A 23,481-nucleotide genomic window follows, 5' to 3' on the forward strand; every position below is an offset into this window, starting at 1 on the left:
CAGTCATATACTTGAGTAGGCTGGGCAAGGGAAATGGTTTTGTTAAACTCATGCAAGAGGCCATTTTTGCTCTGTTCAGGTACCGACGTGTATTACCCTCTGGTTCTGTTAATCTCTCAACAACACAACTGTTAATTTAGGGCAAGAATGTCAAAGAAACAGCAGATACTGCTACCTGTGGGGAAGAACACACTTAAAATGAGACTACATCCATAATCTAAAAAAAAAAAAAAAAAAGAGAGACAATAAACAAAGCCACATCCACCTGCCTAGCTTTCCCAGCAGAAATCTCTGCCAGTGAAGCTCACTCTCCTCCAGAGCCCTGCTCCCCATGCAGAAGCCCTACCTGGAAAGAGGCCTTGGACCTGTTAGGAAAGCAGAGAGTATAGGGCCTGTGTTATCATTCTCTCCACAGCAGAGGAGGAAGAGTAGTTCTGGAACTATACGATTTCTCACTTAATTTGCAATGCTGAACTCTTAGGACACCTGCCTTTGTGTGCCCGTTATAAGGTGAGGGCGCTTCTGAGCCTGGACAGGTGGCTGTTCCTCAACCGCTCAGGTGCCAAAAAGCAATGGTACCCTCACCTCCAGGTATGGGCAGAGCTCAGCTGCGGAAGTGAGGAGGATGGGAAGGATGATCTCCACACCTCTTTTCACACTTCCGCTTTGTGATCTAAACTCCTTTTCCCAACTAACCTACCCCGGAAAACAAGCTAATTCACTGACAGAACACACTCATGCTAAAAACTGCCCCTGGCTCCTTTGTCTCCAGATGTAGAACCCAAGTCCCCAGGTTTATAATCAAGACCCTCTGTTTTATAGCCTCATTCCATCTTTTCAATTTTCTAAATTCTATTTTCAATTATATTTAATTGTATATTTACAACCCACTTATGAGTCAAGAATGGCATCTTGCCACTTAGCACAATCCAATTCTTGGTGTTCAAAAAATATTGGCCAAATTTGCCAGGATTATATTTGAGAAAAAAAAAATAGATTCCTGAGATGCAGAATTGAAGTACATTTCCTTCTTGCCTCTCACATCCTGAAGCCTTTGGTTTAAATAAAACAATGTGCTGCTGCTGTTGTTGGTTTAAATCCCAATTTACTGAAAAGGAAGAGTATAATAATATCTAACAATTCTAATTTTTATTCCTAAACTTTAGTATGTGTTTCAAGGGGAATACTATCCTCATTTTGTCCTATTTATATTTAGCAATTCTTCAGATTTATATTTAGAAATTCCTTAGGTCAAAGTTTGGGTACTGCAACAATTCATTAAGGCAAGTGGCCACTTTATGCTGTTAAATTAATTATGAATAATTCAACTAGTTATAGTCAAGCTGTTTCCATAATTCAGCACTTTTTGCCTCTATACAAAAAAGAGGAAAGGCACTTTTTCCTATCAAAGAGCCACAGAGGAAAATAACAATTGATAGTCTGCTGTGGTTATTTATTTTTTCATACAAAGTATTGTAAAACTTGGTGGTTTCGAACAATACACATAAAGAATAACCAAGGGATCTGGTTCCATAAATGTTTCTAAGAATTGTACTAAGTGATCATGTAATATGTTATGTCTGATTTATCTATTTATTTATTTATTTATTTTTGCGGTGCTGGAGATTGAACCCAGGGCCTTGTGCTTGCAAGGCAGGCACTCTACCAACTGATCTATATCCCCAGTCCCACGTCTGAATATTTAAAGTCATACTATGATATCAGGACCGAATATCTTCATATGGAGTCCATCATGGCACATGGGTTAAAACTGGGTGAATGTAAACTGAGTGTCAACCTGCACTATGGGACAACATTCCCCCAACTCTTGCAGAAAATCTCCTTGGAATTCTATCAACGAACAGAAATAATCTGTGCAGTACCAAACTACAGGCTCCAGTCTATAGGAATCTCCCTCAGTGCAGAAATGAATGCAGAACCCCATCCATCCTGAGTCCATGATCCTGTAATACAAATAGGCCATCTACAAGAAGTATTTACTAAATCATGACCAGGGTTCTCTGGGTCTGAGCTAAGTGTTGGACAAACCGTTTTGTGAGGCATAATCTCTAGAAATATTCCTCCTCAGTAGAACCTTGGGTCTCCAGTGCCTTTGCCTACAGGAATCACAGTAAGGTCCTTGTCTTAGCTTGGGCTGCTATAACAAAATACCAGAGACTGGGAAATTTAAACAACAGAAATGTATTTTGTCACAGTTCTAGAAGCTGAATGTCCAAGATCAAGACATCAGCATGGCCAGGTGGAGCGGTGCATGCCAGCAATCCCAGCGGCTGGAGGCTGAGACAGGAGGATCATGAGTTCAAAGCCAGTCTCAGCAAAAGCGAGGCTCTACGTAACTCAGTGAGAACCTGTCTCTAAATAAGATACAAAATAGGGCTGGGGATGTGGCTCAGCGGTCAAGTGCCCCTGAGTTCAATCCCTATGTACCCCCCTGCAAAAAAAAGATATCAGCATGGATGGGCTCTGGTGAGGGCTCACTTCTACATTGGCTTCACCAGAGAAAGAGCAGGCTGTCTGGTGTCTTCTATCAAGACACCAATGCCATCAGAAGGACCCCACTCTCAAGACCTCACAAATGGGGTTAGTTTCAACATATGAATTTTGGGGGCACACAAATAGTCAGTTAACACTACATACCTAATACAAACCCAATGATGATATTAAGGAAAAACCTCAAAAAGTATAAAGAGAACCCCAAGTATTTCAACAATGACTGGGCAGAAAGAAAACTACCGTGACTAGGGGGAGATACCCACCTAGGCATCAAGAATTTGGAGCACTTGGGATAAAAGACATAGGTTAAAAAAAAATATGCAATTTAAATCATAAATTTCAACATATCCATCAAATTTTATAAGGAATTATAATCAGGAATAAAGGTGAAGGACTCAATCTTTACTTTCTCTCCTGAATCTTACTCTTGACCAAGGATAGGAATGAAGAAATTACAAGGGTAAAGAAGACAATATTCACAATAAGAGCAGGAAATGCAAACTGAGAAGAACAGGAGACTATGGGGAATATAGACTAGACAATTATTCACCAAGTATTAATATTTCATACATTACACTAAGCTAAGTTCCAACAGATAGAAGCTAGAGCGGTCCTCTGGAAACAACAAATTTAACAAGTGAGTTAAAGTAGTTAGCAAAAGGTCAAAATGAGGTCACAGTCATGGGTTCAGTTGGTTTTTGTGTCCCAAGATCACAGACTGCTAACAGCTGCCTCTCTGACTCAGCTGGCTGCCTCTAAAACATCTGTGTTTTGGTCACAAGAAGGACAGAGGGAGCACATGAATTAAAAAAAAATATTCTCCACTGTTAGGAGAAAAAAAATCATTACCTGAATAGCCCTTGTAATGGTAACAAATAGTAACGGTTTCAATTTTTTTTTTTTTTGCATTAAAAATAAGGGAAATTGGACAAAGATACCAGTAAAAAAAAAAATCTTCATATTTCTGACCAAAAATTATCTACCAGTCTGGAATGCTACACCTAATTAAGCCACTTTTCAGCAGGAATGACTTCTGAAAGTAACTAATGAAGACAAAAGTCATCCAACTACAACGAACAGCAACAACACCCAACAGCAGAACCAAAATAAATAATAAAAGAATTAGGTTATCTTGGTGGAAGAACTGGCGGTAGACAAGGCATTCGGTTAGAACTTACAATGATGGTAGTTATGGCAATATAACTGATGGTACAATTGCAACTTTGAAGACATAAAAATACTATAACTTAAAAAATCAGTAAGAAGGGAAAATAGAGAAATTGTAAGAGTACCATTTACCCTGTCATTCCTAGCAATGAATCAATCGATACTGTCAAAAATTAAAACATGGACAGGAAAAAGAAAAAAGGTAAATGTAAACATTTCCAGCAACATACAGGAAAAAATGCAAACCGACTAACAAAAACTATTCATTATTTCTAATTGTAAAGAAAATACCAGAATAACTACAATGTGGAAAGTGGCAGGAAGTCCCTAAAATATCAATACGGAATGTTCTAGATCATTTCAGATGCACCACTGGATAGAGTATGTCAAACACGGCTCAGTAGTTCTGCATGAACCTCTCCTCTCTGCACACCACACTGGTATTCCCCTCCAAGGCCAGTTAAAGTCATGAATTACCCCAGTGGCCACTCCCCAACCTGAAGACTCTTTCCCCTGAGCACTGCATTGGTCTGTGGCTGTCATTCTATTTTGCCTGATGCCATTCTTCATCGCTTTTCAGGAAGCCGTCACTCACCTCACACCACATGGGTGTCAAAGAGACCACACACCCACGTGGTCTAAGTGCTGAGTCCATGTGCTTGGGGACTGATCCAAGGGCAGGAGTGTGACCAAAAGTGAGGCCAATCCAAATCCCTCCCTGGAATTGTGGTGCCCCGGGGCATAAGGAAGTTGGCTTACCATGCTGGGGATGCACACTCCCAGACACTGGCTGCCATCTCCCCTAGTCTCCTAGGGGAGCCCATCTCAGCAGGAGAAAGTGAGCAAACACACAGGAGAAAGGATAAGCAGAGAAACAAGAGAGACCCTATCAGCCTTGGCAGCACTGAGTCTCAGTTCCAGTATCTGAGGACCTAACTTCTGTGTGTTTCTGTTTGGTTTGGTTTGGTTTTTGATTTTGTAAGCTATCCCTATAGCATTCCCCATTGATAGGAGAAAATGTCTTCCATACCTATAAGTTAAACTTAGTGGGTTTTGTCACTGGGTAACAAAACTGTGTAACTAACCATCATTATTACTTCCTCATTTCTCTTTTTCAGAAAAGGAAATGTTCCTGACCTTTCCAAGAGCCAGCCAATCACTTGCCCACTGGATCTCACTGCTCCCTAGTTCTTATGGGAATGTCACTAGACATCTGAGGCTAGTTCTTTTGAGGGACAGCCACCCTTCCCAGAATTTTGTTTGGACTTCCTTTAGCTCATGTTCTTCTCATTTAAAAAAATACAGCAGGCCACAGGGGCACAGGCCTGTAATCCCAGCTACTGGGGAGGCTGAGGCAGGAGGACTCCCAAGTTTGAGGACAGACTGGGCAATTTAGTGAGATTCTGTCTCAAAATTTAAAAAGGGCTGGGGATGTGGCTAAGTGGAAGAGCATTTGCCTACCATGCAAGGCCGGGGGGTTCAAGACTCAGTACTGAAGAAAACAAAAAACTAAAGGACAGTTCCTTCGTGGTGATTTGCCCTGAAGCTCTCTGCCTCCAGGTTCTGCCTAGAAGAACCCCCATCGATACTCACCATTTATTCTTGTTGTTCTGGCAGCAAGCTACTGTAATTTGACTTCCTCCCAGCTATTTCACTGAAAGTGCTATCTCTAAGGTCAATAATAACCTTTAATTTGCCAAATCAGAAGAATTTTGTTGTCACAAACAACATTCAAGGTTTAGATGTGGGCAAAAGAATCCTAGCGGTAAAAGACAGATTTGGTCTTACAGATCCCAAGGGTGCTGAGGGACAGGATGATCTGCTTCTGGCAGAGCATGTCTTTGAGTGACTGGTAACTGAACAGGCCATTTAACAACTCTGTGAGCTCGGACACTGTGGATAACTGATGGCAATACCAGTTTTCTGTCCTATGGAAATAACTTCATGATATTAGTCCAGATAGTTCCAGATGATTTCTGTTCACAGCCATGCAAATGAAATTTATTAAGAAAATAAATCTCGTGGGGCATGCCTTAATCCCAGTGGCTCAGGAGGCTGAGGCAGGAGGATAGAGAGTTCAAAGCCAGCCTCAGCAAAAGTGAGGCACTAAGCAACCCAGTGAGACCCTATCTCTAAACAAAATACAAAATAGGGCTGAGGATGTGGCTCAGTGGTCAAGTGCCCCTGAGTTCAATCCATAGTACTGAAAAAAAAAAAAGAAAGAAAAGAAATCTCTCTAAATCCAAATGGACCTGTTTCAAAGTCTTAAGAATTTACCTCTTTAATAACTGAATCGGATAAAAACCTTTTTGCCATGTGGTCATTGTACATAAGAGGTTTGATTTTACCTTGTCAAATATTATACTTTGACCACTTTCAGTGTGCATCAGCCTTGTAATAACAATAAACAAATAAACCAAGCTGGACTTCCAGCACCTAGCACCTCCTACTTCTTTCTTTTTTTTTTGAATGAAAATTTTTTTTATTATAAAAATGCTATAAGAGTATTTCCCATATTAGATTTAGAAAACGTATTTTTAAAGAAGATCCAATTCATAATAGAAAACAATAATTGTAATAGCTATATCATTCCCATGGTTAAACCTAAAAAAAGAATCCTACTTCTTTCTGATTCTGTCTCTCTGGTCACTTCTCGTTCTCCACTGATGACATTCTTTCTCTTTGTTCCTCTTAAATGTTGCAGTTCCCCAAGGCTCTTCCCCGGCTTCTCTCTGGCTTTTTCACCAGTGGGTAAAGAAATGCAGGGGCTCAACACAGCAGCTGGCACTTAGTTAAGGCTCAGTAAGGGCTAGGTGGCGATGGCATCGACCTCGTCCTCACTGTGCTGTTTTCATGGACTAAAATGATGATTTCTCTCCCTGTAAAGAATGGACCCTATGTTCTATTTATAATCGCTTTCTTGGCTCCTACAGATAAATGTTTGAGGAATGAAGAGAGAACTACTGTTTCTCTTACATAATCACCTTACATTGAAATATTTTTAATGAAATGTGTATTTGATCCTGGCTCCCAATCACCAGCAAAGTCCTGGGGGGAAGTCTGTAGAAACTCCCCAGTTCTACCTCCTTCTCCCACTTGTGCCAGATCATAGGATCAAAGATCCATTTGAGCCCAGATCCACTGGCAGGTAGGGAAGGACAGCCCTGGTGGATGGAAATGTGAACAAGCTGCCTGATTTCCTACTGGCCACATGAAAAAGTGAAAAGAAGCAGGTGAAATCAAGTTCAATCACACCTAGTTATAATTTCACATCTGCTACGGTCTGGATCTGAAATGTCCCCCCAAACTCTCATGTGTTCAAGGCTTGGTCCCCAAAGCAAGAGTGTTCAGAGGTGGGTGCAGCTTTGGGGAACTGATTGATCATGAGGACTCTGACCCCATCAGTGGATGGATGAATCCATTGATGGATTCATATTTTTAGTATTATTGGGAAGTGGCAGAAATGACAGCAGTTGGGGTCTAGTTGGAGGAGTAACTGGGGTACTTCCTGAAAGGGCATATCTTGTCCCGGGACCCTTCCTCCCTCGCTCTCTGCTTTCTGGCTGCCATGAGGTAAGCAGCTTTCCTCTGCCACCCTTCTGCCATGATGTTCTGCCTCATCTCAGGCCCCAAAACAACACAGCCACCTGATCATGGACTGAAACCTCTGAAACCATGAGCCAAAATAAATCTTCACTCCGCTAAATTGTTTTTTCTCAGGTGTTTTGTCACAGTGATGGAAAGCTGACTGATAAAACATCTTTATAATCTCTTTAAAAGGAAATCCATAATTATTCATTTTAAATATGAAATCTAAATAAAATTTGTTAATGTAATACCTTATATCTTTATTCATACTAAAGCCTCAAAATATGGTATTTATCTTACACTTAGAGCACACATTTGTTTGGACTAGCCACACACCAAGTACTCAACAACCGCGTGTGGCTGTGGCACCACATGAGGAAAGCACAGGGATAGAGGCTCCAGCAGGTAGGCGGAGGGAACTGACCTTTGGTATAGGACACAGCAACAGCACAAGAGGGTGACCATTTTTAATTCAAATTTACAGTCTCTCCCTTTCTTCAAAAAAAAATTGGTCAATAAAGAGCTTCAGTGACTTCCTGTTCTAGAGAAGAAAGATCAAATTCACTAAAATGGCTCAAAAGGCCTGGTGTTTTGACTCTTACTCAGCCAGCCGACTGTGGGTGGTGCGTAGGGAAGGTTGAAAAACACCCGCATTGCAAGAGCAGGAGGGAGCCAAGGGGCTTCGCCACCCTACGCCCTCACCGTGGCCACAGCAACCCAGCAAAATCTGGGACTGCAAAGAACCACTCTGCGGCCTGACCCTGGGACAAACCACTGACTGAAACAGAAAGGGAGCTACCCAGGCATTAGCAGGATCTCTAAGTGCAGCAGGAAATGAGGGCATTTCAGGGTCAAGAAGAGAAGCTTCTGCAGGGACAACCTACAAATGTTAGGAACAGCTGTCGATTCCTAGCTGAAACTGAAGGAGGAGACTCCTAGCAGCAAGCAAGGATACATGGGTACCAAAACAGCCATTCCAGAAAAGGGCAGTGGTCAACACTGTTAGCTAAATTTGAATTCTGTTCCTTTTTTTTCTTTTAATTTTCTGTGAACAGTGGCTCCCATACTTGGGAAGGGAGTGGGTGGAGGATGGTTAAAGGGAACCAGGTGCAACCAGATGCACAAAAAAACCACCACAGAATAACTGTGGTTAACAATTATTTGAACATTTCAAAACAACTAGGATTGTTAATACTCCCAAAACAAAGAAACAATAATGTCTGACAGCTCACCAATTATGCTGATCTAACTATGTGGAGGTTTTTTGTTTTTGTTTTGTGTTTTCATCTTTTTTTTTTTTTGTTTTGGTATTGGAGATCAAACTGAGGGCCTTGGGCATGCTAGGGAAGTCCTCTACCACTAAGTTACATACCCAGCTCTTCTCTAATTATTGCCTATTATGTGTATGAATTGAAATACTACACTGTATTCCACAAAAATATGTGCAACTACTGTGTGTCAATTAAAAACCAAAATTATAATCAAAAGTTCTGATACTCAGACTGTAGTCTGTATATATATAAATCCAAAAAAGTTAAATGGTATCAAAAACAAGCACACAGTTCCAATTAAATGAATTCATAACAAAATTGTACTAGAGAAACTTAGCAGAATATTAATACTATTTTTGAAACACAAACTTCATAAGTGTTATATTTGGGAAAAAATAAATTTATTATTGACCACTACCTAATACATAAACAGGTAGAATATGTTTTTTTAATAAATGCTGGGGATGGAACACAGGGCCTTGTCCATGCCAAGCAGGCCCTCTACCACGGAACAAGCAGAATTTTTTAAAACATATATATTATGTAAATAAAGAACTTAACCAGTAGTGATTTCAACTTAAATATTAAGAATTACCTTTTCCCAACATGCTGCATAATTCTTCAAGATAAAAATTATGTAATATGCATTTTTCACTTCTTCAAACATGGGTTAATAATCAGAGACTCTCATTTTTTTTAAAATAGAGTACTACTGAAAGCCAAATATAACAATGATTGTAATACTTATAACTAAAATGAAAAATATATTAATAATAATGTTAAACAAACATTAAAGATTCATTTTGGATCCAGGAAGACTGAAATAAATTTCTAGAACACAAAGGAGTATGGGAAAGAAAATGCTGCCAGGTTATCTGGTCTTTACAGACTGTGAAGAATTCTGCTTTGTCAAGAGACATAAGATTAATCCCTTTAAATGGTCTTAAAATGCAGTCACGTGTCCTAGACTGTCAGAAGCGTGGGATAAAATGTCTGAGACTTCAGATGTTTTCAAGTGACTCCGTGAGGAAGTAGGGTCCTGTATAATAACAGCAAACACACTAGGAAGAATCACTCAAAGAATGAAGACCTTCACAAACTGGCAGGGCATGATTTCCAGGATATAAAGTTAAAAAAGCCAAGTGTGGCTGACACTGGTTGAAAGCACCCTCCTATATCGGAGAAAAGAAGGAAGAGTAAACAGAGGTTGAGTGTCACTAATCTAAAAAGCTGAACTCTGAATTGCTCCAACATCGGGAACTTTGTGAGTACTGACAAGAGACTACACATGGAAAATTCCACACCTCCATTGATGGATCAGAGTCAAAACTCAGGTGTGCTAAAAATAAGGTATAAAATTACCTTCAAGCTATGCGTATAAGGTATAACTAATGATAAATAAATCTCATGTTACACTAGGGTCCCATGCCAAAGATAACTTATGATTTTGCAAACGTTGCAAACTATAAAAATCCAAAATCTGTAACACTTCTGGTCCAAAGCATTTCAGAGACCAGAAACTCAACCTGCATTCTCTGCATTCTCTTGTGTGAGAAGGACAAAGTTAGTTAGGAGGAGTAAAAATGTTTAATTCAAGAATAGTAAAAATGTTTATCATAGAAGTGAGCTTTTTAACTTTAACATATTGACTAGAGTGTCAATTTTTTCTTTTTTACATTTTTAAAAAAGTAAAATTAATAAGGAAGGGGAAAAAACTAAAATTGATGAAAACAGAAAAAAAAAATGAACCAAAATATATCAAGTTGGCAAGAGGAAAAATGAATTCCAGCACTTTTAACAAAAGTGGCTGGAAAGACATGGTGGGATACATTTTAGAGATTTGCTAAAATATGTTCAACTTTATTGGCTTTGTGGAGGCCACAACAGGTCATCCTATCTGTAAAATTCTATATGTAAACTGTGGCATAAAGCAAATAAATAAATCCATGGTATGTCAATCATTAGAAACCAAGATCTTTACCATAAGCAAGAAAATACAAATATAAAACATGTTACTTTTCTGTTTTTTAAATGAAGGCGTGTGACTCAGCAAGCCTTACTCAGGAGGACTTACTTCTTGGCAGTACTGCAGGATGCCCTCTTTGGTACCAATGCAAGTTTTGGTCCCCGATGGATCTGACTCCCATTTCCCATTCTGCACGTTCATGTGCATGTTCAGCTTGCCACAGAACATGGCGATCTGAGGTTCTGCCAGGAGGCCAGCATTGCCATCAGTGGGCACCTAAAAAAATAAGTTTCAGTTAGTTATAGAATTCATAGCTCCAGAGTAGACACTGGGAGAGGAACAGGGAACTGAGCAACAATATCCAAAACTTCCATTCCCAACCATCTCCCATCATGCTGTAGCCCGGCCTTCAGCATTCCTGGGTGAAGGATTATTTAGGCTGGATGTATATTTCCAACCACCTCTAACACAGAGATTTCTTTTACTCCAAAATAGAGGAAGAAACGAACAATATTGAAAGGAATTTATTCACTGAAAAATTTACACGGTTGTTCCCACACACCTGCTGAAAGGTTAGGACAATTAAGAAAGATGGTTTTCTAAAATAAATAAAGTTGCTGTAGAGGAAACCACATTCTCGTAATAACCACCAGCTGACGCACAGGAAGTACAATGCCAGTCCCTGCCCTGAGGACCAGGCCTGGCGGGAACACCGAGCGCCACCTCCCAGTCTGGGAGCAAGGTGATATTAGTTGGCAAGTGACTCCTTTTTTGACCTTTGGACGGAAAAATACCCTGTAGAATTCACCATCCACACATATAACTGAGTATGTTGGCCATTCCACCTGGTTTTCCCCAGAACATTCTCTGACTTATCACTCTCTCTGCAAGAAATAACTCCAGAAGGGGGGGAAAAAAAAAGAAAGATACTTATTTGAAATCAAGGAATGGGAAAACACATTGAGCCTCACTGCTCTGTTGTTATATCCAGCTGCTGAGGGAATGTGAGACACCCTGGCCAGGAAGAATTCACTTCCAATAGCAGCCATGCAGGCAGTGAAGTCCTGGGGTGGTTCCATGATAACTTGAATCATTTCTAAAAATCATTCACAGCAGAGAAAAAGCACTATAATTGTATTGAGATATTTCAGTTTAAGAAATGGAGTTTCCTCACCCCAATCAGAATGGCGATTATCAAGAATACAAGCAACAATAGGTATTGGCGAGGATGTGGGGGGAAAGGTACACTTGTACACTGCTGGTGGGGTTGCAAATTAGTGCCACTCTGGAAAGCACTGTGGAGATTCCTCAGAAAACTTGGAATGGAACCACCATTTGACCCAGTTATCCCACTCCTTGGCCTATACCCAAAGGACTTAAAATCAGCATACTACAGAGATACAGCCACATCAATGTTCATTGCTGCTCAATTCACAATAGCCAGATTGTGGAACCAACCTAGATGTCCTTCAGTTGATGAATGGATAAAGAAACTGTGGTATATATATACAATGGAATATTACTCAGCCATAAAGAATGATAAAATTATGGCATTTGCAGGCAAATGGATGAAATTGGAAATATCATGCTAAGTGAGATAAGCCAATCTCAAAAAACCAAAGGACAAATGATCTCGCTGATAAACGGATGATGACACATAATGGAGGAAGGAGGGACTGTATAGAGGGAAAAGAGGGGTGGGAGGGGTGGGGGGGGAGGGAAAAACAACAGAATGAATCAAACAACATTACCCTATGTAAATGTATGATTACACAAATGGTACGCCTCTACTTCATGTACAGAGAAACAACATGTATCCCATTTGTTTACAATAAAAATTTTTTTAAAATGGAGTTTCCTGACATATTTTACTACAGAAAGATAAAAGAGATCAAGCATCTGCTCATTCAAATCTTCGTATGTATTTTGTCCAACCACAACAGAGGATTTATGCCTTTTTCAAAATGAAAAACAGACAAGTCTTGCACCCAACCTAGACACAGGTGTCAGAGTTGCTGACAAAATCTTGACAACCACGTTTTCAGATAGATTTTTCTGTATTTCATAAACTTTTTGCCTCTATATTGCCTGATGTTTAGCTCATTCATTTCAAACAGCAGCTGAGGCCACAATGTCAGGTACTCTGCAGAAGAGCTGGGATTCCCAACTTTGCCACCTGAGCCCCTGACTCCTCCAATTTTCACGAAGTGGAGAATCTTATTCTCCATCCGACACAAAGCAGCAGCCTATGCAGAATGCTCTACAAATTTAAACTTCACAGCTCTTCTGAGGGGTCGAAAGAAATTCAATGCCTTGATCTTAAAAATCAGAATACCGATTTTGACAGTGGTATTGAAATAAGTAGTACAGATAGTAATATTACAGAAAAGTTAAAGTTGAATAGATTCAGACACCTGCTTATGAATGCCCCATATGAGGTACTAAGGAAGGCGCCTCCCTCAATTTACCTGCCAAGTAAGGAATTTCCACTGTATTCCCCACGCGACTTCATTCTGTTCAACCTTCAAACACATTAGCATTCCACAGATTTCCAATCTTAGCAACATTTTATCCTAACTGAAGGGAGACTAAGGAGTTTTTACCATACATTTTGTTAAATGAATCCCATCATCTCTATCTCATGATTTCCCTGTACCTGTTTCTACACAATCTGTTCACTGTGTACCATCTAAGACAGGTATTCTACCTCCTGGTCAATACTAATGCCCTGGATCCCATTTCCTTCCTTCAGGGAACACTTACTTGACAATTTCCTTGTGGTAGCCAGGCCCCAAGAAGGGCCCCCATGATCAAAGTCCACATGACTTTTATCTAAGAACCAAATGGGCTTTTCTTTAGTACCTGTCGCTTTTCATCATCCTTATCACACATGAACCCTTCCTTGGAAATCTTTTCCCTTGGCTTCTACCAAAATGAATTAACCTGGCTCTTATTTCTCTGATTACCCCTTTACAGATTCATTATCCTCCAATTCCAATGGCATAAGACACTCCTAAGATGGGGAAAGTCTTGCTGATCTTACTCTTTCAGTTCCTAGCTGCAGGGGGTGGATTACAGTACAAAACTACCAGGCAGTGATACAGTTAGGGGGACACAGCAGTAAATGAGGCAAAGTCCTTGCCCTGACAATCAAAAGACCCGTCCTCCCAGTACTTCCGGGACTTAAGCATGTCCAGCATAAGATACTTTGGGTGCTAACAACAGGGAAGCCATTGGCAAAATGGGAAAGTGTTCACAGTTTGACAAACCTATCAAGTAAATGCCGCTTCATTTTGTCACCTTGATTTCTTCCTTTTAAGCCTTTCATTCTTCACTTTGTCATCCTTCCTTCTTGACTTCACAGTTACTTTCATGCTGTCCATTTCCATATGTGTGTATGCTGACTACCTAGTGGTGGAAATCTTTTTAGTATCTCTTCAAATAAATTAACGATGGTCCTGTAATTATCTAATGATCTCTTTGTTTTAACGGTGTTAGTTTAGACTAGAAAATATATGCTTCAGCTCCTTTGGGGTTTTTCACCAGACGAGATTTAATATTAACTTTAAGAATAACAATGAAAAATCGTAACAATTAACATGCCCTATTTCCATAAAGTGGAGGCAGTTTAAATTTTGATTCCTCAATAATTACAGCAAATTGTTGAACTAGAAATTACAGAAATTGGTTGTATGTACACATCTAGTTACACTTGACATTCCAAAAAGCCCTTCAAAAGTAAATACTTAAGTCGCAAAACCGCATTTTTCAGGCAAAAATTTTTTTTTCCAAACCAACACCAGCTGTGTACATGAAAATTGGAGCAATTAACTTGGAAATATAAATTGAACCAGAAGAGATTCAATCCTTACTGAAGCCCACCTGCAAAGAATCCCACATTTTAAGTAACATTTACCTGGCTTAGTTAATTAATGCAACACATATGATCTGATCCACAGCATCCTCACCTGCATCAAATAACCCACTTAACAATCAAATACTAGAAGCAGCTCTATCTCTGGCAGTCAGTCAAAAGAAAAGCACCCTCACCAGGCAATGTGGCTCCACAGGAGAGAACACTGCCTCTGTCCATCCATTTGGGGGCCTAACTTGTTTACTCAAATCCCCTTTCCTAGACAAAGCCTCAAAGAAATGGTGTAATTCAGGACCTGTTAATATGGACAGTCACAACACTGACTTTGAGTCCTAGAATGCTTGCTGTCAGTAAAAACGCTGCTCTCAAAGCCACTTTTTGAAATATGCCTCTTAATAAAAAAGAAATATAAACATCTTAGTAGAAAGAAAATACAATCACTTAAATATACTATACCCTAACTATCTAAGGTAACTTAGGTGACTTCACAGAAATTTAAGACATTACCTAAAAGCTTAGAACCCTGGAATGTAACTGGTCATTCACGGTCTCTGCATTTCTGAAAGACTGAATATGAAGGTAATTCTTGTCACTTGTATGACTCTCCACTGACATCATAAAACTTGAGTTACTTTCCCATGGGAAAACTGTTCAGTGACAATGAACAAAATAACCGGCAACAACAATGGAGTGTTCAGACGCAGTCTCAAAAGCAAGAGGCTGTTTACAGAATGCTTTGAACTACAGAGATGTAAACGTTACATTTAAAAATGCTGCAAATCTGTTTAGAACAATCCTTTGCTACTGGGGGGGGGGAAACTCAAGTCACAACATACAGAGTACTGAAATGAAATGAATTTTCTAAAAAGCAATTTAGCTAGAAAATGGCTTTACAGATACAGGGGTGTGAGGGGAAGTTAAAAATAAACAAATATAAAAATATAGACCTAAGCTGGACCAGTCTGCAGAGGTGAACTTGGAAATTTACACCCACAATTGCTGCACTTTACAATTAAGTGCAAAGTTGGCTTCTTGAACAAGTTTTCCTGCTGCCTTTCCTCAAACCGGGTGTTCGTGTTCTCCAAAAAGTTTCTCCTCTTTATTATCATCAAGAAGATCAAAATTCCTTACAGAGCAGGCTTGGCAACATTTCTCCCCACATTCCCAACTACAAGGCATAAAGGAACAAGGAGCCCTCTGTTTCCCTGGCCGAAAAGTCCTGTTTGGCAAGGAGGGGGCACAGATCCATAGCTTAGCTACATTTGTGGATTTATGTAATTTTAAGGTTTTTGGGTAATGAGAACCATCTGTTTCTGCATCTGAACAGACTTCTCATTGGTCTGAATAGCTGGCCTCATATAGAGCAGTGTTTGGTGCTTTTTTCTTTGGGAGGGAGCCATATACATACATATTTTTCTTTTTTTTTAAAGCACAGGACAGTGATTCTATTTCTATCTTATCTGTGGTTTCCTCACATAAATACAGTCTTCCCATACATAACCTGAGCATGGTTCAACTAGACCCCACAAAAATTTTTTATTTCACATGGCTTTTAAATTCAAAGCGAAACATTTCAATGTTCCATTTTTCCAATATAAAGAGCTGCTCCCTACAATCATAATCTAGAAAATTTGAGAGTGCACTCCTTTCAAGGAAGTAATATACATCAGAAGCAAATGTTTATCCTCCCAAGGAAAAGACTATTTGTAAGGGTTCCTTGTAAATACCCCTCACCCCCAAATTATCTTTAGCAGACAACCTCTGTAATTGTTCATTTTATCGGTAACAAACAACTGAAAATTAGAATCAAAGAGGTGAAATCTGTTAAAAAAAAAAAAAAATCATTCATGCCAATTCTAAGGAAGAAAAGGCTCAGGAAAGGATCTGTCCAAAGTCACAGTTTCAGAGGCAGAATAGGGGGACCACTCTGTCAAAGCTTCCGTTGATGTCACCAGAATGACTCTCAAATTAAAACAGAAAATTGCAATCTTCCAAGGCTTTGCCCTTGTGTGTGTACATGTGTCTGTGGTGAGGAAAACAGAGAAGCTAATCAAAGCCTGCAGAAAGATGACATGTGACTGCTTAAAAGGTTCAGGGCTTCAATTTGCCCACGTGGACAGCCGCCACATCTATTCACACCACCACACCACTATCTGCTGCACAGTTATGTCAGAGTTGGAGCTTGAGCCTGAAAATCGTTTATCACAAAAGTGAGCGGAGAGAGACAAAACGCCTTTCAGAGAACTAATCTATGTATTTTTCACTCCCGTCAACTTGATGTTCTTTTGGGGGCACTGTTGACATGGCTTCAAATCACAAGTTATCACTCTATGCTCTCCTCAGCCTCTGCTGATACCAAGCTCTTCTTCCTGCTCAAAGGGTAGGTGTTCTCAAGTTGACCCCCAAATCCTACCGCCTCATAACACTGCTAAAGCATGCTTGCTGCTGGTGCCCAGTAGGAAGTCAAGAAACCTATCGATAAAAAAATTTATTTTTCAACACCCACAAAATTAATAACTAACCTTTTTCTAAACTTTTTTATTTTTTCCATACATGTATATAGGGTAAAAATGTCTGTCTCATTCAACTGCCCTTCCCCTCCCCTCACTCCTCTCTGCATAATCCAAAGTTCCTTCACCACCCCCCACACTATTGATCAGCATTCACTTATTGGAGAAAACTTTGTTTTTTTAGGATTGGCTTATTTCATTTAGCGTGATAGTCTCTAGTTCCATCCATTTACCTGCAAATGCCATCATTTCATTCTTCTTTAAGGTTGAGTAATATTCCATTGTGTACCACATTTTATTCCGTTCACCACTCAAACTGATGTAAATGGATATAAAACCAGAAGTTTTTAAAAAAATGGAGCCTTATGCATGACAACCAAACTATTAGCTTCAAAAATAGTTTATAATTCAATTAATGCCTATGTAGTCCCGAAAAGTGAATGTTCTATATTTGAACTGCATGCGCACACACAAACACACACATATTCTACCCATACTATTCCATGTATAATTTGTCTAATGTGCTCTTACACTGGTAAGAATTAAGTTACACTGGTAAGAGTTAAATTCTTTTTGAGATCATTTGGATGTAGAAATAGCTTCTCTGGTTCTATTTTTAGAGTTTTAGTGATATGTTTTATACAGTCACTGAACACTATTGAGATCTTCATATTATTTTGCCTCTCTCAATACTGCCATAACCATCGGCCTTGACCTTGCAATAGGAAAAGGACTGTGACCCAAAAAAAAAAAAAAAAAAAAAAATCAAGGCATCTACTTAGCCTCTTCCCCCTTATCTCATTTGACTCTCAAAAAAACAAGATAAGTTCCTTCCACATCTACTTAGATAATCAGAAACACTCAAAATTCGTCTAGGAGTCTAACTAAGGCTGTAATGCTGAAGTTCACGCTTGCTTTCTTCATAATAAGCTAGCTGGCATTCCTGATACTGATTCTCAAGTTTCTTTACTTTTCAATCTTAAATATTTTTTCCAAATAATCTTCCCCCTGTGACAGAACTATTTTGCAGGTCTGTTACTTGTTTTCTAACAACTTCTTTTTGAAGCAAGTTAAAGGGGAAGCTGAACCACAGTTTAAATGTTCAATCTGCATGCTCCCCACCATCCCCCACACCAGACCTCCACCCTGTGTTTGCACAGCCCCTGCCCCCACCCCCTTCTGGGAATGGAACCCAGGGCAGTTTACTAAGCTACATGCCCAGCCCTTTTTTTAATTTTGAAACAGGGCCTTGACAGGTTGCCCAGGCTGGCCTCAAACTTGTGATCCTCCTGCCTCAGTCTCCCATGTAGCTGGACTTACAGGCATGTGCCACTGCACCCAGTTGGATCAAAAAATTTAAATCACAAGCTATTTGTATCTAGTAACCTTTGGTAGCTTTCTCTTTAACCCCCACCTGAAATGTAAACACATAGCTTTCTCAGAAATTAATTCTTTCCTTAAATTAAATACAGCCAATTGAATCAGCAAACTAAAGTTACAAATTTCCCAATATTTCAAATACCACTGTAGATTCATAAACCTTTATTTTATTTAATCTAAATGTTGAATAGGATTGTACACCTACATGTGCATATGCTTGTACATATACCTACTTCACTGCCACCTGTAAATCTCAAATGCAGGTGCTTTTGCTAAAACCTCACTGTAGTTATTGCACTTAAATCTATGATGGGCACAAGCTGGAGAACCTGAAAACTGGGCTCCTCAAAGATACTGGTTTGAATGGTATTCACTGTGAAAAAAATTTGATCGTAACAAATGAGAGATTCTCCAATATAACTTCTAATATTGACAGCAAGGACAGATTAGCACTCAGTCCATATTACAACACAGAAAAATCAAAATTTCTTATTCCTCATCATTTTAGATACAAGAGATCAATATTTTTTTAACTTCTGAAGTTCCACTGTTTTATGTCAAATTTGGCCAAGATCAGATGACCTACAGGCTCACAGACGATGATAAACTTTTATTGTTTTTAAGCTATTCAATTTTGGGGTGGATTGTGGCTTTGTAGCATTACTGTGGCAAAAGAAACTAATACAGGCATGTATTTGGGCGAAATAACTAGAATACTAAGTGACAGGATCAAGGTTCAACATTATTTCAGAAGCTAGAAACTTTCTCGAATTTATTTTTTTTTAAGTGTATACAGGACCCAGTATTCTGCTTCAAATAGTTTCTTGAAATAGTATAGAGAGGAAAAGCACAGTTTTAAGAGACAAAGGAAAAAAACAGCTAATGCATCTCAATTTTTTCCAATACGGAGCCCCAGATGATCATGGGAAATCCTGTTGCCAAACCACACCTAAGAGGCTGCCTCATACTTTCAGATTAATGCTACCTTAAAAGAAAGTTGCTGCTATGGTTTGGATCTGGAATGTCCCTGCAAAGGCTCATACGCAGGAGGCTTGGTGGCCAGTAATTAGGAAGTGGTGGGACCTTCAGGAAAGGGGGTCTAGTGGAAAGAAGTTAGGTCATTGGGAGGTGCTCTGGAAGCAGATAGTGAGACCCTGGGCCCCTCCCGTTCCCCTCTTTGATTCTGGCCACCATGAGGTGGAAAGACCCAAAGCAACAAGGTCAAGTGACCCTGGACTGAAACTTCTGAAGCCGTAAGCCAAAACCTTTTCCTCTTTGGGATTCTCTCAGGTATTTTGTCCTAGTGGTAGAAACCTGGCTAAAATTAGTGACCCTGGAAGAAGGAAAGACAATTCTAATCATCCTATTTTAAAATAAATAGAATTAGCTCACCTGAAAACAAAAAAAAATAAGGGTAGAAGACAACAGCTGAAGGAAAATCACAAGGAAACACAGATTGATATACGTCAGTGATGGAGAAGGATTTGGGGGTGGGAGGGAACATTTTGAGATGGTGCCACACCTCTTCAACGAGCCACTTAAGAACAGATGGATAACCATCCATCAATTCTAAAAAAAGATTAAATTGGTAGCAAGTGGATACGGTTAATATTTTCCCAAAGTTTTTAAGCAATGGATTCTTGTGCTCAAACAAAATCTGTGTGAATCCCTCACAGCTGGACACTTGGCCCCTGAGAACCTGGATTTCTGCCCCATACAGCTTGCAAAGCACTGCCTCATGATCTTAAGACCATAGACGGCCATTAACCCCTCGTGCCTTGATTACTTTTGAACAACCTGTGTTCAGTACATTTGCTTTCTGCTGTCTTTTCTATTGTTGGTCTGTAGGTCTTACTAACCTCTATCCAAAGCACCTTTGATTCCTTCTGTTGCTGCATTCTTGAAAACTCTGCTCCCTTCAAACTGTACTAGCAGGATAAGCAGTAGACACACATAGTGTCCTGAGCACTGAGGGACTTTTTCCTGTTACTTCTTTATATCAATGTAACACTGAACTTAAAACCATGACAAGCATGTTTAAAACTAGCATCAATGAATTTATGTTTAAGCTAAATTTTATAAACCTAAAAGAAATTTTTTAAAATAAAAATTTAGTGTCCCAGTGGAAATGTGTTTTCAAGTAAAATGCCTGCTGGCTTTCAAACCTTAACATGAAAACTATAAAATGAAAAATACCATTAATAATTTTATATTAATTACATGCTAAAATAATAACTGAGTTAAATTAAATATATTACTAAAATTAATCCAAATTGCTTTTTGAAGTGTGGCTACTAGAAAATTTTAAACTATGTGAATGGATTGCACTCTCTGTTGGACAGTGCTACCCCAAACATGTCAGAAATAAATCAATACAAAATACACAACACAGTAATAAATCATGTTCCTACCAACATTCATCCTTTATTAATACTCCATGCATACCACTTCCTCTCAACCTTTTGGTATAAGCTCTTGTAAAGTGGGTTTTCAATTGCTTCAACTGGCATAGAGTAGCACATTTACAGCCAGAAACTTCATAAATGTGATATTGTTACATGAGGTAGATTAGTGACATACAGCATTTGAGCCATGCTATCTTGATTTTCCATCTAGATCTGGAAATGAAGAGTCTGAATGGAGGCAAACACAGTACTGTTCCAAACACATGCACTGAAGTTTTTAGGGAGATGTCAATCAATTGTTGCAATCTTTTGACTTGACTGATTTTGTGGTTGTCTTAACTTTTTTTTTCTTTTGGACCTCTGTAAATAACAATTGGTTGTTGTTGTTGTTGTGTGTGTGTGTGTGTGTGTGTGTGTGTGTGGTGCTAGGGATCAAACCTGGGGTCTCATACATACTAAGGTATATGCTCCATACTGAGCTATGTCCTCAGTCCATCAATTTGTTTAAATGCACAATAAATGCATTTCAGTTCCCTCAATATATATTTAAAATGTAAAAACAATCTAACATTATTAAATAGTCCATGCTACTGCTCACATTGTACATGTAGCTGCAAGAATATAAAATGTTGACCTAATTCTACTTCTTCCAACAAGGGATATGAAGATTTCATCACAAATACTCACGCAGTAACATAGTAACGATCACTGTTCACACAACAATGTATGTTGAAATCCTGGAGCCCAGGCACTGAGGGATGTTGTCACACATAGCTCTGGCCCATATTCTCGGGGCGGTTGGTATGCATACCGAGAAAAGGGTGGGGGAAAGAATGGGTTCTAGAATGTTTGATCAAGCAGACTGATCGAATGATACTTGTATTGCTATCATGCCAGATTTCACCATGTCGCAGAGTTAGCACCAAACAAACCCAGAGCCACAGCCTGTGCTTGGCACTAGACTTAGTTTAGCCATGTGTGTGGAATAGTTATCAACTCCAGGAACAATTTAGGATTGTATCGCAAAATACGCTATCCCACATCATTTTTTTCTTTCTCTTTTTTGGTACCAGGGATTGAACCCAGAGGTACTTAACCACTGAGCAACACCCCTAGTCCTTTTTATTTTTTATTATGAGAAAGGGTCTCCCTGAGTAGCTTAGGGCCTCACCAAGTTGCTGAGGCTGGTCTTGAACTTATAATCCTCCTGCCTCAGCCTCCCAAATTGCTGGGATTAAGGCATGTGCTACTGAGTCCAGCTGTCCCACATAATTTATAAGCTAAATTGTTCTGATTGTTGATGTACTCATTCCTCTTGCCTGGAAATTAAGGATGTTGCCATGACATTTGTGATACCTCAGTTGTCACCTGGCAGATGCTCTTTTATGCAACACTAGGTTCATCATCATTTAAATGACACAGTACTAAAATGGATTTTTACTTTATTAAGAGCACTTCATAGCAAGACAATGGGCTTTCCAGAGCTTATGGCTTATGCTTATATGCTTAAGGCAAAAGTAAGTATAAGTTAAAAAATTATTTAGTCCTTTTATTTCCCCTTTACATTTTCACATTTATTCACTGCAATGCTGACCTGCTTATGATGCAGAATGTAGATGAAACAGGGTTCCAAAAATGTATTAGATGCAGAGGAGAACAAGAAGTCTTTTAAAAGTTGCAGTAGGAAAATACTAGAAAACAAACCCCCAGAAGATGGAGTGGGTTTATCATTCAATTAGAACATGCACACAGGACCATACCCACACATCGGTGTCTTAGAAATGGCCATACAACTGGGACAAAGAATAAAAAATATCATTTTCTCCTTTGCCAGTCCAGAAATTCATCCCAGTCTTATTTACCTTCACAACTTCTACCACGTTTTCAGGCTTCAGGTCATGTGCAATCATCATGGGTGGAAAGGTAATTAGAATGAGCAGAGGGAGGTAGTGAGATTCCTAGGCTCAGACGGCAGAGGAGCCAGCAGACATATCTACCTACTACCTACATCCCATCTGCCTATACATCTTTTTTACAAATTTCTAGTACCAAAATGGTATGAAAATCCTAAGTAAGTTGAAGACCCTAACAAAAATGCTAGTTTTCCAGGTAAGATTTTCCGCTGTCCTTGTGTGTGCAGTGAGCTCTCAGAGCAGTGAGTTCTCAAGGGATAAGGGGTGAAGGGATAAGGGGTGGGGGTGCAGACACATTCACTCAGAGCCCTGCTGGACTCCCTGGGAAGTTGTTTCCATCTGACCTCCTGATAGCAGTCTTCAAGTCAGTCAGTATGCCATTATCAATGCCAAATCTGAGCCACTTGTATGTTTTAGCATGCGCCCAGGAACTTGTGATTTCATAAAATGGCACTGACAGGCCCTCTCCAGTAATATGTTGTTTCCAATTAGCAGTATGAGGATCACCACAACTGGAAGAATGATAAAGGTACAATTTTATTAAGATTTGTAAGGCTGGGGTTGTAGCTCAGTGGTAGAGCACCTGCCTAGCATGTGTGAGGCACTGGGTTCGAGTCTCAGCACCACATAAAAATAAGTAAAACAAAGGTTCATCGACAACTAAAACAATATTTAAAAAAATAAAGATTTCTAAAAGGTCTTTAAAGTAAATCATATTAGAAGAGATCAGGTGACTGGGAAAAGAGAAAAACGAAATAATTTACTCCATAAGACTTAGAAGTTCAGACATTTGTTATTTAGTTCTGTACTCTTCTCCTCATACACACACAACCAAAGCACACTTGCACACCTTTATGTTAGAGATACTGAGACTACCTGCAGTCAGAATAAGA

General features: G+C 39.4%; 1 protein-coding gene across 6 annotated transcripts in view; it reads right to left on the reverse strand.

The window, feature by feature from the left end:
* Nucleotides 1-23,481, reverse strand: part of App (amyloid beta precursor protein) — a 241,852-nt gene that overhangs the window by 173,551 nt on the left and 44,820 nt on the right. For all 6 annotated transcript variants that reach the window (XM_047564664.1, XM_047564660.1, XM_047564663.1 and 3 more), the window contains exon 2: nucleotides 10,615-10,782. In XM_047564664.1, the coding sequence (XP_047420620.1) occupies nucleotides 10,615-10,782 (168 nt within the window). The remainder of the gene's footprint in view (nucleotides 1-10,614; nucleotides 10,783-23,481) is intronic.

This window comes from Sciurus carolinensis, chromosome 9, assembly GCF_902686445.1.
Source record: "Sciurus carolinensis chromosome 9, mSciCar1.2, whole genome shotgun sequence".
NCBI classification, from domain to species: domain Eukaryota; kingdom Metazoa; phylum Chordata; class Mammalia; order Rodentia; family Sciuridae; genus Sciurus; species Sciurus carolinensis.